We start from the raw sequence: 16,943 nt of genomic DNA on the forward strand, positions 1-16,943 counted from the left end.
CAACAAACTGGAAAATCTGGAAGAAACAGAAAAATTCTTTGAAACATACAACTTATCAAAACTGAATCAGGCAAAAAATTTGAAAATCCAAATAGACCAATTGTTAGTAACAAAATTGAATCAGTAATCAAAAACTTCAATGAAGAAAAGCCCAGGACCACATGTCTTCACTGGTGAATTTTATCAAACATTTAAAGGATCAACACCAATTCTTCTAAAACTATTTCAAAAAATCAATGAGGAAACACTCTCAAACTCATTTTAGAAGGCAATGATTATCCTGACACCAAAACCAAAAAAGGATACTACTAGAAAAGAAACTACAAGCCAATATCCCTGATGAATAAGATCAAAGATTCTTGGTAAAAGACTAGCAAACCAACTTAGTAGCACATTGAAAGGATCATTCGTCACGATAAAGTGGTATTTATTTGAGAGGATGCAATGATGGTTCAATATATGCAAATCATTCAATGTGATACACCACATTAGTAGGATGAAGAAAATAATATGATAATCTCAAACAGACAAAGAAAAAACATTTTGACAAAATTCCGTAACCATTCATCGATAAAAAAAAAACTCTTAGTAAATTAGGCATAAAAGGAACATATCTCAATAAAATAAAGGTAATAGGGAAAGCCCACAGCTAATATCAGTTAGCTGAAATTTTCTTCCTTTTCTTAAATTTTCTAATTGGCTTTCTCTTTTCTTTCTGGGAGGAGAAAATAACATATTCTTTTTTCACTGTGTCATTAACATAATCCCATCCTATAGAATTGAACTTATTGATTTGATTGAATATCAAATAAGAAAATAGTACATCAAAAATCACCATAAAGACTTTTAATGCAGATAAGAAATATAGATGATATTGAGTCAATATCCTTACTACATGGAGCTCACTTAGATCAAAAAGTGTTTATGGGAGCCCATTACTGGTACAAAAATAAGCAGCCTGACTAATGAAACAGAAGAGAGAGGGATGCCTGGGTGGCTCAGCAGTTGAGCATCTGCCTTTGGCCCAGGGCGTGATCCTAGAGTCCTGGGATCAAGTCCCATATCAGGCTCCCTGCATGGAACCTGCTTCTCCCTCTGCCTGTGTCTCTGCCTCTCTGTGTGTCTCTCATGAATAAATAAATAAAATCTTTAAAAAAAAAAAAAAGAAGAGAGAGCCAGGATTGATTTTTAGTACAAATATAAGATTGCATTTATGATCCAGGAAGGAGTTGCAGTTGAAGGCAAGGCAAAGAGTTAAATGATGTTGGAATAGTTATCTGTTAAAAAAAAAAAAAAACAGTTTAGAGGGATGTCTGGGTGACTCAGCAGTTGAGCGTCTGCCTTCAGCTCAGGTCGTGATCCCAGGGTACACGGGATGAAGTCCTACATCCGGCTCCGTGTATGGAGCCTGCTTCTCCCTCTGCCTATGTCTCTAACTCTCTCTGTGTCTCTCATGGAAAAATAAATAAAATATTTTTTAAAAAAATGTTTAGAGCTTCATTTTTTTTACCTAAACTAAAATAAATCTTAGAGGACTTCAAGCATGAGATGAAAATGAAGCCATGAAAAAATACATTTTAATAAAAAAGACTACCTGACTTAAAGGCAATCAGGGAAAGCTACTATGCCCTAAAATTTTGACAGGACAACATCTTCAAAAATGGAATGAAGGGAAATAATGAAGTCACAAGGTTTGATCAAAGAAAAAAAATTAAAATAATCCTCCAACTTTCCTGAGTGAGGAAATATTTAGAACATTTTTTTAATCATTAGGAGTATTTTTTTTAATGCCAGAAAAAAAAAACTTAAAAAAAAAAGAAGCAAACAACATTAATAGCTACATGGGCCAATTACTTCTAACGAACAATTAGCCTTTACTATGACATAAGAAGAAATAACATGATGAAGTAGAAATGGGAAGAAGGCATGAAAATATTCAAGCGGGAACACCAAGTTGATTTCCTCAAACATGGGAGGCTTGATCCTCAGTAAGAGTTGCCTACACAATAGCCAAGTCACTGGTAGCCCACTGTCTGGAGTAAAGAGTAGATGCATAGAAGCTATGAGATGGATATAGCAGAAGGATCTTGTTTTTGTACGATATTTGGCACCTAATAACTGAACATGGTCCAATAGGATGGTGGGATACAACTACCCCTGGCCCTCTGCATCTCTGCTGAAAAGGGGTTAATACTGGAGATGTGCGATGGGAGTGGATAGAGGTTGGTTAGTCCATGGTGGCAGCAGTGGCGGCAATGGAAGAAGGCAACTGATTCACTCCGTGGCTCTGTAGCAAGAGTGGCATGCTACCAGAAACAAGAACAGTGCCTCACTTCTTCAGCATGAAAGGGAGATTCGTGTCCCATGAAATAACCTCCATATATTAAAATGTGTACTTCTTCCCATCACCCCATCTATTGAATAAATTTGGTACACAAAAGATACCAGAAACCTCATTTGCTTGCTGTCTTAACTTCAATGGTTTATTTGATGAGTAACTCCCCAGGCCTACTTGGCAATGACATGTGGATGCTTAACCACATTAGGATACACACTGCAACTTTCCTAATAATTATGGGGGTCTTAAAATACGCATTGAAGATGCGATTTTATCAGAGATAAATAACGATCTAGAAACAGACTTTAAGAGAATAAAACATAAAGTTTTTTTTTAATTATGAAGAACTTGGGGTTTGAAAATTGAACTTGTAAGTCCTGCTATCTTTAACATTATTTATTAAGTAATGTGCAATGAAAAAGAGTCTAGTAGCTGTTATGTCAGTTTGTTAATTTTATCCATGATAAACAGTCATCTTTTAGTTCAGAACCATTAAGCCAAGCAAATATTGCCAGCAAGTTTAATTTTTACTTAGTAATGTCAAGAAAGAGAAATGGCTTAATACATGACAAGCACTCACAAATATGAAGATACATTTTATCAGCCTCATACACAAATACATTCTTACTCATCCAGAATGCATAATAATTAATACTAAGAGAGTAGAAAAAAAATCTCATTTATTTCACCTCAAGTTTATTAATACAGAAGATGATGGCAGGCTACAAGACAGTTTTGTATTTATTCGCAAAGCTATCACCACAAATTCTTCCCGCGTACGCTATTTGTAAAGCATTCAAAGTTAGGAGCACAAATAATGTTTGGATATGAGAAAAATTCCTAATAATAACCCCAATTTATATGTCTGAAGCCTAAGACTATCTTAAATAAAGAAGTATTATCAATTACAGGACATAATGTAGGTGAGTGCACCAAATCAATACCAAGGGATAATCAAAGAATTTTATTTATCCTGAAGAAAGGACAGTTTGTAAAACATGGAAGAAGAGAAGAGTCCTTTAACAACTTGGGGAAATTTTCTCATTTATTTTAACTTATAAATATGCTTTGCTTTTCAGTGAGCCCTTACTGTTTTCCTATCTCTCTCCTCAATTTCCTGTATAAATAGATAAGCGAATCAATATCTTGGAATTACTTCTCTATTTTATTTTTTCCCTTTCAAAACACAATGGCCAGAAAACCATAACGATGAGATAATTCTCTGATCTCCCTGAATGTCTTCATTCTTTCATATATAATGTGCCATATATTATTGCTTGTTGTTTTAGATAATACTGGTGTTAACCAAATATACACAGAGATGGCTAAAGAGCCCATCAGCTTTTTACACTGTGCTTACATAAGGTTCGTGGTCTAATTTTTAATATGAGCCCCTACTTGAAAAACACTATGGGAAACACCATTGAAATCTCAGTTGGGAGGCCAAATAAGACTTTACTCACAGCACATCGGGACACTGCTGATGAGGTTCCCCACAGTTTCATAATCATGTAACTTTGTTTGAAGCTGTGTTTCTGTACCAAGGTTTGACTTAAGCCCTCTTCCAGTTTTGACATGTTGTGATGTCTGTCTTTCCTACCTCTGTCCTGCTGTTTGCTCACTTCAGATGCCTCAGAATCCAGAGTGTGTCTATCAGTCTCAGACGTCCAAACCAACAAAGTTGTGTGATTAGGTTTCCAGCTTGAACACAGTGGCTGAGATGTTGCTATGTAGCTCATTACGGGTGTCGTTATTCTCTAAGAACTTGACTTATAGCTGCTTCAAGGCAGTGACTGCCAGTTAGTGCAATTCTCACACTAGGGCTAATGACATTTCAGAATAGATTAGGCACCCTGCATCAATAGAGCAATTTCAACATTCCCCAGATCGTCTGCCCTAGCCTGATTAAAATTTTGTGATGTAGCTGATGATTCCTGGTGCACTCATGATGATCTTTCTCTTGATCGTTCACTCATTACTTCATTCATCAAACATTTACTTAGCATGTAATGCTGTGTGACAGCATGGTACATGAATTGGGGTTTATAGGTACAATGCACAATCCTTAACAGCAAAAAGAAGACAAAGAAGAAGACAACTTAAATTCTAATCGGGAATTGTTATCAACTATGTACAATTTTATACAAGTACACCTGGGAAAAAGATCAGAGAGCTGCACCCCAAAGGGTTATGGTGGTTATCTCTAGATGCCAGGACTACAGGTAGTGGTGCTCATAAATGTTTACCAATTGGCTCTCTGTTCTCTAGAGAAATAATTCTAAAATATTGGTTCATTTATCCACTTGTATAAGAAAGATGGAAGAAAAATGTGAAAAAATATTTATTTAGATAAAAATATATCCAAAAGAAGCCCCCGTTTTGTAGCATTTGCTGATTTCCATGCCATAAGTATTCACACCACAGCCCTCTTTGAGCTATCATAATACTATCAGCTCAGTCACATAGTTTCAACTCCCATAAGCCAGTATGAACCCACTCTAGTACACCACTGATTACCTGAGCTGCATTTTCTTCTTTTTATTTTTCTGCTTTTTAAAATGTTTTTAATGATAATAGTGGTTGCCCCCAGGGATACATAGTAGGTGGTTAGGGCCAGGGATAGAGGTAGACTTTTCTACTCTATAACCTGCTGTACCATTTAAATTTTGAACCATGGGATGTATTATCAATTCAAAAACAAATTAAACTTAAATTTAAAAATTCTCAATAAATATCTGTTACAATTGTGATCAAAGGCAGCAAATGACATTTTTATGCCTGATACACAATTAATATATATGTATATACATATACATGAAACACATAAATAACAATATAAGATGTTATACAACAAAATGCCAAAAAGAGTGGCATAATTTAAAAACTGCATTGGGACATTGGGGCACCCAAGTGGCTCAGCTGGTTAAGCGTCCACCTTGGGCTCAGGTCATGATTCCAGGGTCCTTGCGATTGAGCCCCACATGGGGCTCCCTGCTCAGCGGGGCGCCTGCTTCTCCCTCACACTCTGTTTCTCACCCCCTGCCCATGCTTGTCCTCTCTCTCTGAAATAAATAAATGAAATCTGTAAAAATAAATATAAATAAATAAATAAAACCGCATTGGAAGCATATGCAAGAAGATACTGTGGTAAACTAGAAAGGTCAGTAAAAGCTTTTATGGAGATGTGAGCAGAGTTATGAAGCACAAGCAGGATTTGCATAAGAGGCAGAGCAATGGGGTGACATACAGATGATGAGCAGACCGGCTGCTGTGCCTGCCATTTACATTCCACTTTTTTTTTTCATTTCTGCCAGGGTGGGAGCTGAGGTTCCCCACAGTTTCTATTTCTTAGGGACGTCTCTCTACCTAGGTTGGCATCAGAGCAGGCCCCATGGTAGCCAGGCTCTTGCTGCAATCAGCCTGAATGGTGATAAGACTGGAGTCAGAAAGGAGAGAAATAGTTTTCCACCATCTCTGGTAAAAATATTAATGTTTATCTCGTAATTGGTCTGTAGCGGGCACCCTGTGGTCTAACTCACAAAGCTTAAGTCAGAGGAATGACTAAAAGTTCTTGCTCTTGTGCTTCTTACCTGGCACACAAGAACATGTGCTTGGATGAAGCACCACAACCTCCCCCTACCGACCTCAGATGTGACTAGGAAATGAGCATCCCCAGGGTACAGAAGAGCTCCTCCATGAACTAGAAAAGACCCTATGGAGATCTGGACCTGCTCCTAAGCAATGCCAGTTAAAGGGTCAACTATTCACTGAGACTGGCAATTTTCAGCATTTAGCTGGTATTTAATAGCTAACCAATCTGTGGAGCACATTAATTCATTCACTTTATCTGCACTCATATTTTGCAAACTAGTTCATCTTAGTGGCTACCTCAGGCACTTACATTGATCAAAATCAGACACTTTTTTGGACACTTTGGACTTTTTAATGGCATATGTAAGAATTTGATTATCTCTATTTTAATTTGTATCCAATGATGGAATTAACTCTTGGTCATATAAGAACCAGATTATAAATGAATATTTGTTGGCATGGGAAAGATATTCAAGGTATTTTGCTAAATTTTAAAAAGTTGTAAAATACCATGTGTCACATGATTCAAGTTTTTAATATTATGTCTATGCCCTTAAGAACACATTTATAACTGGAAGTATTAGTAGAAACTGTTCCCAGGTGGTAAAACTACAGATGATTTTGACTTCCTTCTTTGTAATTTTCCTAATTTGTAAAGTTTACTATAAATATCATTTATAATGTTTGAAATGTATTGCATAATTAAAATTTCCACATTCTATGGGAACCATTCATCACCATGTGACAATAGAACCCATACAACTTCCTGAGGAAAAGCGTGGCCCTGCTGTTGAGAACCGCCTCCCCTTCAAGCAGAAATGGGCATCTTCTATTCAGCTGTGTCTTTGCTAGGCTCCCCAGGTTTACATAAAATGTCAATATTCCCTCCAACCCAATTGCTTTTGCTGCTTAACACTTAACTCTCACTGAAGTGTCAATGGAGAATTGTTACAATTCGTGTATCTATCAAGGAAGTCTAACTTGAATTCAATATTATTTTCATGAGAAAAGCAATTTATATGGAATATTGCCTTAAGGACATGGTCTTTTATGAGTTTCATATTGGAGGCACCACTGAAATAGGAATGTGTTAGTAGGAAAATTTGGCTGTACAGAACTTTTGTGTACACTACCAAGGGCCTCCAAAGGTACAGCACTGTTCCAAAGACCCTCATGCCTTCACACAAGTTCCTTGACACAATCACTGTAGCTTTGCTTTTCCCAAAGTGCATTACAGCATGATGCCACCACCCGACGTGAGGTCCTCTGACTCATTTCTCTAAAGACATTCATATATCCTGCCATAAAAGGCCATAGAAGAAATAGGTCTCAAAATAAATTTATCATTTAAAAAAATAAATTTATTATTAAGAAAAAAAAAGAAATAGGTCTCTGGTCTTGGAACCAAGAATAATTGCATTATCTTAATCATCCAATTGGGTTTCTATTTTTCCTTTGCCCTGATTTTGATATTTCATTTAATTCTTATCTTGTTGCCCTGCAGATATCTCTATAGACCACCGTACATTTTTTTGTATTTGTTTCTGCAAGAAAGCAGAAAACAAATAAATAAGTGTTCAGGAAGTGATGAAACTAAAAATAGGAGTCAGAACAAGACGGAGGGAAGAAAGATAACTTCAGCAACAAAACCAGGAAAAGAAAAAAAAAAAAAAAACAACCCACACACCATAACGCAAGATCTGTCAGAGTGCTAAGAGGTTAGGATAAATCATGGTGTATTGGTAAAAACATCACACTTGAGAGTCAGAATAAGTGGGTTTGGGTCCCGATTCTGTTACTAACTAGCTAAGTTATGCTGTGAAGCAAGTGAGCAGAGGAGAACCAAATTGAAAAACCCCCCACAGACACTGAAAGGAGGCAGAGCACCAACGTCCAGCAGGCTGGCTCTGTAATCATATTGCCTGAGTTTAAACCCTACCTCCTTGGGAACCTCCAACAACTTAAGGTCTGTGGCCTTGTTTTTCTTATCTGTGAAATGGGAATGAGAAAAGGGACTTTGCATGATTATGGCACTTTTGCAGCATATAACATATAGCACTTTTTCTCTAGTGTTCTCCAGCACTTTATATGGACTTACAGATGAGGAACCTACGGAAGAGTTATATAATTTGTACAAGGTCACAAAGCCAATTAAGTGGTAGAGCTATTCTGGAATGCATGTGGTGCACCTCTCTGCATTCTTAACCACTAATCAGTGCTGAGGATAAAATGAGCCCATGCACACTGCCTTAATAACTGCTAGCTTACTAAATAAAGGCAAAGTGCCCTACAAATCTAACCAATTTTTTATATCAGAGAAAAATATACTATACTTCAAATATGACATTTGTTTAGGCAAATGTTATCAAATTTATAGATGACATAAAGGAAGAATGAATAAGTGAAACAAGGAATTACAGAATTAATATTAAATTTAACAAGTATAACTAGAAAGAATGACAGCTGGGCACTAAAATTTATGTATAAATATATTCATCATGGTGTTACTTGGTAAAGTTATTAAAAAAGGAAAATATCCAAAGTATGGGGCTGATTAAATAAAATATGGCATATCTACCCACACAGACAAAAGGACTAGGTCAAAATAGGACAGAATGTCAACACTGGTCTCCTTTTGGTATTATAATATTTGGTAAGAGTTTTTCTATTTCTTTACACTTGTCTGCTTTCCATTTTTTCTATAATGAAAATATATTACCATATTAATTTAAAAACCAAATATTATCTTTCATTGAAATAATTTAATATAAATTCTTACATGTTTTAACACATCTGCCTCACGGGAAGAGTAAGAAAAAAATCCTCCTGACAGCAAGTCATCCTTCCTCAGATCCTTCACCAAGAACCTACCTGATGACGGTCAGGTATTTCAGTGGTCCATATACTTACTGTTTAAGATGCTAAAAATAATTTTCAAACTATCTTAGTATTATATTGAAAGTGTGTGGATTATAAGAAGCCCATGCTGATCGAACATTTGTACAGTTATTCATTATATTCAACTCCCGAGACCAACAAAAACATTGCCCAACTGGGACGCAGTATAGATGAGGGCAGTAGACCTTGTGAAGTGCTGCCAATTAAGTCTCCAGAGGAGCAGATGTAGTACCCAGTGCTGGTTTGCTCAGAAATAAGAGGGGTAAGATGGGAGGCCGCAGTAGCCATCATGGATGTAAGGACATGCCATCTGGAAGGAGGCTGGATGAGTTCCATGTTTCTACGAATAGGGCAGTGGGGAAAAGTTACAGGGTAGAAAAATCTAGTGCCCAAAACACAGGGCAAATTTTTTCACAAGCAGAAATAATCAGTAATTGGGGTGCCTGGTGACAGTCAATTGAGCATCCAACTCTTAATTTCAGCTCAGGTCATGATCTCAGGGTCCTGGGATTAAGCCTCACATCGGGCTCTGCCTTCAGTGGAGAGTTTGCTCAAGGATTCCGTACCTTTTCCTGTGTCTCTCCCCCTGCTCATGCTCTGTCTCTCTCTCAAATATATAAATCTTAAAAACAAATCGGTAATAAACCAGGCTGCTCTGTAAAGGAACAATATTGTTTTATTATATGTGAATCATGTTGCCTAAAGCCCAAGTGAGACGAGCAAAGTCACAGTACTGTAAGCCAGGAGCTCAGGTATCAATTACCTGAAGACAAGGTCTGTCTCTGGGACCAGAAACATACCAAAGGGAAAAGCCCTAGTGAACCCTTGGAGATGGAACCTCTCCCTTTCTTGCTCTGCCTTGAAGATCCTAATCCAATCACCATATGAACTCTAGCATGGCACCCTCCTCTCAAACACAGGCCAGATTCTGGGAGGAAAGAAACTCAAGTGAGGGGCCTAGGAAGCTATCCCAACCCTTTGGGGCTACAGATGGACTAAGGAAGGACCTTGCTAGAATAACCCAGGTAGAGTGTGATCAGGAACCTTGCTCTCTATGTCAACTTGCCATACTTCGTTCTCCACATGTTTGTGCTCTCTGTTTGCTCTTCAGTATTTAACAAAGGTTTGCAAAGACCCAGGCTGCCTCATCTCTGATAAGGGAAACCAAAAAAAGAGGTTTCTGCCCACACCTGGACAGGATCATTAAAACTTCTTATACATGTTAACCACTTTTACATACATAAACTCTTTAATCTTCACCACAAGCTATGAAATAGGTGCTATCATTATCCCCATTTCACAGGTGAGAAAACTGAAGCACAGAAAGGCTATGTTGACTTGCTCAAGGTCCACAGTTGGTAAGTCATGGAGTGGGTATCCAAAATGTGAACATGAAGGAACTTTCATTATCAGAACTGTAGTTATTCTTCCAGGAAGGAACCATTTGGGGGAGGGGGAATCTCTCACTCTGCCCCTCCCCCATTCCCTCTCTCAAATAAATAAATACATCTTTAAAAAGAAGAGGAATTATTCAGACTGCTTGGTATTATTCAGCAATAACCTATGTTTATACCAAGGGTCATGAATGAATTTCTCCTCCCCCCACTTTCTCCCCATTACTCCCACCAGCTCTCCTGATCAAGCTTCCACACATGTGAGAAGCTGGGAAATACTAGACAGTATTTCGATTTAATACACATCTAACAACACAGTTGTAACAGCTGCTAAGAGGTGCATTAAAAAAAGAAGTTATCTGTCAGTGACTAAAATTGTAAGACTATTGAGCTCTAAACCCAGACAATTTCCTAAAGAAACTGAATATAGTATTTTTGTGGCTAACTATTCACAAATTAAGAAGAAATATCCTTGCCTTTAACACTGAAGAAGGTATCTCATGAGGAATTTAGTCATTAATAAGTGTATCTTAGAAATGGTGATTTCTGTGTGCTTTCAGCAACATCAAAAGCACCAGCTCTTCCTACATCTAGGCTGATCTCAATTACTGGTGTTTGTGATTTTGCATAATGTGGCAAAATAATTATAGCTGTTTTATACCAATCTTGTATACGGTATTTCTTGCTTTTGTTTACTTCTTTTGAATGTGTTCATTTAATCATATATAATGAAAACATGAAAAGCCCAGCAGCCACACTCACCTGTGATCCAAGTGGTGAATGGAGAGAATAACTCCAGAATTTAAGTGGGTCTGTTTCAGAGTCACCAAAACAGTAAATTCATGTTTATTTCTCAGCTTCTGAAAAAACTGTTCAGCTGTAGCAGTGGATGCTTTTATACTTCTGGGAGTATCTAAAAAAAGAAACATACACTAAATAGACTAGAAATTGGTTTTATAAAGTATCCTTTCCATGCAACATCTTTCTAAAAACATTATCAAGTAATAAGTGATAAATACCAAGTTTCAGACTCTTTCATCAAGAATTCAGGCTACACAGAACACAGGACAGTAAACCAGTTACTGAACTTTTGTTTCAAGAATCTTTTTTTAAAAAACTGTCCCCTTTGAGGCAAAGAATCAAAGAATCCTGTTTGAAGAAGTGTGCTCCCGAGTTTTATCCTTACATATTTTATCCTGGATACCACAGCCATGTCAGTGTCAACCATGAGCAAAAGGATGTACTTCCTAGAATAGGACCTAAAAGACCATGATAGAGCCATTTAGCTTTTCTGACACCTCATGACAGAAAACTGGATTTAAATCCATGTGCCACCTTCCACACTGATGGCTTTAGCCAGAAGGCATGCTATAAATAGATTTTTTAAAAGATCATTGAAATTAGTCATTCTCAGCCTTCTGTGCAGTGGTTGAAACATTAAGATCAAATTGTCTTACCATATTGTTGGAAGAAATACATGGAACTTTTTTTTTAAGATTGTATTTATTTATTCATCAGAGACACACACAGAGAGAGGCAGAGACACAGGCAGAGGGAGAAGCAGGCTCCATGCAGGGAGCCTGATGTGGGACTCGATCCAGGGACCATCACGCCCTGAGCCGAAGGCAGATGCTCAACCGCTGAGCCACCCAGGAGTCCCAATGGAACTTAATTCCAATGTTCTTCTCTCCAGACTCAGAGAAAGCCTAGTCAAGGAAGTATGCCTGGGAGAGCAGAAACGTTTACCCTACACTTCTACTGGAGTTAGTTTTCCACTACAACCCCAGGACCCAGAGGGTATGGGGGCAATACAGATAAAAATGGATTTAGTGGGTAGAAAAAACCTATCATTCAAGCCGTCTGCTAACTGAGCGTAAGGCCTCCTATTCATGGTATGTGCAAAGGGCTGATGGGAGCCAGAAACAGTTTCTGCTATTATCAAATCATCCTCCATATTTCTATACTTTAGACTAGGGGCACTAAGTAACTAGACTTACTTACTTTAAATTAGGTAGTCTAGGTAACTACTAGGTAAATAGTTCTCAATGGAAAAACTACCAGCATTTAGAAAGAACAATCCCTCCTTGTACAAAACTGTCCCATGCATTGCAGAACATTTAACACCCCTGGTCCTGGTCCAATGAATGCCAGTGACACCCGAACCCCAGTCATTATGACAACCCAAATTTCTTCCACAAATTTCCAAGCATTCTCTCAGTAGCCGTGTAGTAGAAATCTTGTTGAGAACTACAATCTCAATGACACGGATTATAGGATTAATGCAAAGTTCCATACCTTTCTAGCCCCACCAATTTATGGAATCAAAATGTAGCCGGCTGACCTATGTCCATCACTGGGAACGGACAGATATGGAGAAAGCACTTGAGATACCCATAAAATCGAGGAAGGGACAAATAATCCCAGTACAATGAAAGAAATGCTGTCATACAGGTAGGTATAAAGTGTGGATAGATCATAGAGGGAAAAGGATGTGGGGGAAAGGATCTCAGAAAACAGATGGCATTCAATCAGTTCACCAGTAGAAAAGAGAGGGAAAAGCAGTCTAGTCATAGGAAGAGCTTGTGAAAAAACAGAAAGGTGTCAAAGGACATGACATGGCTGAAATAATGAATAGCAGCCATTGCAGGATGGGCCTGGATAGGAAAGCTGGACTGGAGAGGCAGGACCTTGTGTGCAAATGTCATGGACAAAAAGTAAAAAAAAAACAAAACAAACAAACAAAAAAACCCTCTTATTTACCACTGAAAAATGACTCCTTCCCATTCTTACCATGTGACTTCCTCTGCACGGATCAGAGCAACACAAAACCCTGTCCACACTGATTGTTTTAGGAATGAGCACCTAATCCAGGGCAATGAAGTCAGACTCAGGGTATTTGTTCAAAGTTTTACGAAAAATAAATTTCATGTTTCAAAAAGGAAACTTCCCCAGTTCCAATCAATATTCACAACGGAAAAGCATAACAATAAACTGCAGTTTCTGCCACGGCCAACATAATAGTTTCCAAGCTCCATCAGGGATCAGACTGGCTGTGGAGAGGCTTCCATACAATTCTTCCTAGCTCCAAAATGTTCCGCTTCCCCAGGAAGGCTTACAAAATGTAATTGTGTGAAAATAATTCATCTAATGTTAACTTTTAATCCACTCTAATTTATACACAAGTAAATCATTCACAAACCTCATCACTTCATCTTAATTTGATAGAAAAAAGCAAATTGAAATTAAATAATAAATATTTATTATGCCGCCCCCCCCCCCCCCCCGCCCTTTTCTGGCAGGTAGAGCTTGAGAGGCATCCTTTATCTTGCTGAGCAGGATGATAGATGAGGATGTAAATGAGAGAAGCAGAGAAAGGACTACCCTGAATAAAGAAATGAAGATCAGATCCACAGAGAGATCCAAAGATGTGGCCCAGAGCGCTTGAGCTCATCCAATGAGAGAAAAAGAGTTTAGAAGTGGACCATAGCTGCCTTACAAGTGAAACTTTGGAAAAGGGACGCTTAATGAGGGTTTTTAGCAAGTTTTGTCATTTGGTATGCATAGAAAACCTTCACTAATCTCTGCATTATTTTCCACTGTTTTGGAGTCAGGTTTGTGGAAAGAGTTGAGAGGTTGTAGTATTTGTGGGAGTCTTCTTTGTTTTGTTTTCAGATGAAATGATATGTAAAGATTGACCTTAAAATGAAAGGAAACTTAAAAGAATGGATTACATTTGGGTGTCATTAATAAAAATGTAAGACACCATGGTTGAAAACATGATGAAGGAACCTGTAGATGAGGAGAAACATTTAAAAAAAAAAAAAAAGATCAATCTGTATTTTGGAAACATTTCTCTGGTCGCCATGTGGAAAGTTACTTGAAGAAAGAAAAAAGCCGAAAGTAGGGAGAACTCTCGGGAAACTCTCACAACTCAGATGATCATAGAGTTTTTTGTTAGATTTCACATATTTTAAACATCACATTTTGATATCCCTAAACTCTTTCCCAAACCAAATCATCCTGTCCAACCTCTCTTCCCAGCTCATTACCTTCCCTATTTTGCTTCCTCTATGAGTGTAGGATGACTTGCAGGAAGGAGGAACCCTCCATCAGAAACATGGCCAGCAGAAGTCCCATTCAGCTCATGCTATGGTAACAGGAGAAATAATGTTTTTGTTGTTTTTTTTTCATCTTGATTAACCAAGTTCATCACACAGAGATTTAAAAACAGACTTGCATGGACTTCCCACCTGTGCTATGGGGAGGGACAATATGGAAGGCAGTGGGAGGGAGAAAACCTGGCCTGACTTACTACGGCCTCAGGACGGTCTCCTCACCTGGCACCCCCAGCCCAGGGGCCCAGTGACATGGGTGAAGATTACTTGACTGTGACAGAGACAGAGTATGTACAGGAAATATAAATCATGCCTACATCATACTTTCAGCTGTCAATAGAGCACCATCTCTCACCAATCCTCACCTCACCCTACTATTTAAATCTATGGTTCCCCTTAAAAACATGCTCTTCATAAATTCATTATGCCTGAGTCCAGGAAGGACCTGACGGGGGCCTCAACTCTGTGAGAAGCATCAGAATAAACAGGAGAGGTAGAAGTCAAGAGATTTTTAGAAAATAGAATCTAAAGAATTTGGTCACTGATAAAAACATATGCAAAAGGCAATAGAAAGAAAAAACTGAAGCTATTTGAATCTAAAGTTTCTAGCTTGAGAGACCAGATGAAAGGAAATGCAGTAGGAGCATGATGGAATCCAGACAGGATATCAGCTTTAGCAAGGGTCATTCTAAGGTGCGATGCAACATGCACGTGAAGACTCCAGTAGGAGGCGGGACCACAGAACTAGATCTCATAAGAGAGGTCAAGGTTGGCAAAACAGATGTAGAAGTCATCAGAATATAGTATCTAAAAATATACAAATCAAAAAAACAAAATAATATAAAAAATAAAAATAAAATAAAAACATACAAATCACAAGAATGAGAGGACAAAAGGATGGGCCATAAAAAACTAAATCTGTCACAGAGTAGTAACAACATATATAGCCTCATATATACACATATATAATGCTGCACACCTGCTACTATGCATTTATTCTCCAAAAATGTATAATTACATATTTTCTCCTTTGAACCCACATCACATTTTGTTCTCACAAAGCCTTGAAAACTTGACAGAGGCAATCATTACCTCTTTCTTTTTCAATGAGTAAAACTAGCTAAGGAATAATCCTGTGATTCACCCAAAGGCACCTGGCATGCCAGAGGTTTGATGGGGATGACAACTTCTGGTCCAGTATTCTCTCCACTAAATCATACTGCCTTCTGAACATGGCATCCTTTATCCAAGCTTAACTGCCACTCAAAAACAGAAATGCAAATAAGAGAGCATCAACATAGAAAATAATCCAGAAAAAAAAAAGTAATTATATAAGACAACATTTTTAGTTCCTTAAGCGACTAGTTTAGTAGTGATTTTAAGAAAGGTCACTTTCCTCATTTGCATTTCTGTTTCTCAATTTGTAAAATCAACATTACTGCCTTCTATTTTCATCTCAAGGATTATACAGTGTTCAGAGTGACTTCCGAGTTCCCACAATTATTACTATAGATTTACCAGAAAATCAAGCCAAAGAAACCATCATGTGAGATTTAATTTTGCTTTATTTTTATCATTTCAGAATTAATAATTTAATAAAGATATGTATGAAGCCATTTCTCAACAAGAGCTCCTGTTAGGAACCAAGCATACAAAAATAAAGTGTGGTGGCTAGCAGAGCAAACTCTGAACCCAGAAGAATGAGGTTTCAATGCGGGCTATGCCGATGATTAACTATCCTTGGCAGGTAGTAAACACCATGTGCTGGCTATTAAGATTATGATACTTCTTACTAGTTTTTCGAGCAGTGAGACTATGGAATCCGCTAAAACTACCAACAGCCGTGATACCCTTGTGGTGATTTCTGAGCTTACTTTCATTCTAAGTATCCCAACCTCAGCCATAAAATAACAGTTTCCATATTTGGAAATTGGCATAAAAGTTTTTGGCAATCAAATTATTCTTCAGCTAAAACTCTGCCTTCCACTCTCTATTTCTACAGAACTATGAATGACCACTCATTTATGGACAAAAATCAATGCAAACTGAATTTCATTTCAATGAAAGGCTGACAGAGATCATTTTGATTGCCTCTTCAGAGAAAAACAGGCTGATAAAAGTGGCCTTTAAACACTGCTATGAAATCCCATAGAAAAACTTGTCAACACACCCATGCTGGAGTAGGTCTTCTTAGAATCACTTGAGTTTAAAACAAAGCTTTGTTGCAACATTTTCCATTTTTCTCGTGTACAGAGCCTAAAAAAACCCCACTATAAACACAACTTGGGGCATTTTAAAGCAGCTATCAATAAGTAATGAAGTGGTTCGGAAGCAATCACATCAAAATAATTCATTTTTAGTGGTGAGACTACTATGACGGAGTGATGAGTTCCCATGTGAATGTACTAACAATTTCTAGAGATTTACACAATGTGTTATGTATATTCCCCATATACATCGTAGTTAAGGGGAGAAAGGAGAACAGAGAGAGACTGGTTTATTTCAAAAATAAATAGATTTTATTTGCAAAAATATTTTATTGCAAAAATAAATAGATTAATGAAGACTAGATTAATGAAATAGACGACTAATGTATGTGGTAGCAGA

General features: G+C 37.6%; 1 protein-coding gene across 2 annotated transcripts in view; it reads right to left on the reverse strand.

The window, feature by feature from the left end:
* NELL2 (neural EGFL like 2) overlaps nt 1-16,943 on the reverse strand; it is a 324,517-nt gene that overhangs the window by 261,128 nt on the left and 46,446 nt on the right. For both annotated transcript variants that reach the window (XM_055318667.1, XM_055318666.1), the window contains one exon: nt 10,984-11,134. In XM_055318667.1, coding sequence (XP_055174642.1) covers nt 10,984-11,134 — 151 coding nt within the window. The remainder of the gene's footprint in view (nt 1-10,983; nt 11,135-16,943) is intronic.

The sequence above is a fragment of the Nyctereutes procyonoides genome, unplaced genomic scaffold (genome assembly GCF_905146905.1).
Source record: "Nyctereutes procyonoides isolate TBG_1078 unplaced genomic scaffold, NYPRO_anot_genome, whole genome shotgun sequence".
Lineage (NCBI taxonomy): Eukaryota > Metazoa > Chordata > Mammalia > Carnivora > Canidae > Nyctereutes > Nyctereutes procyonoides.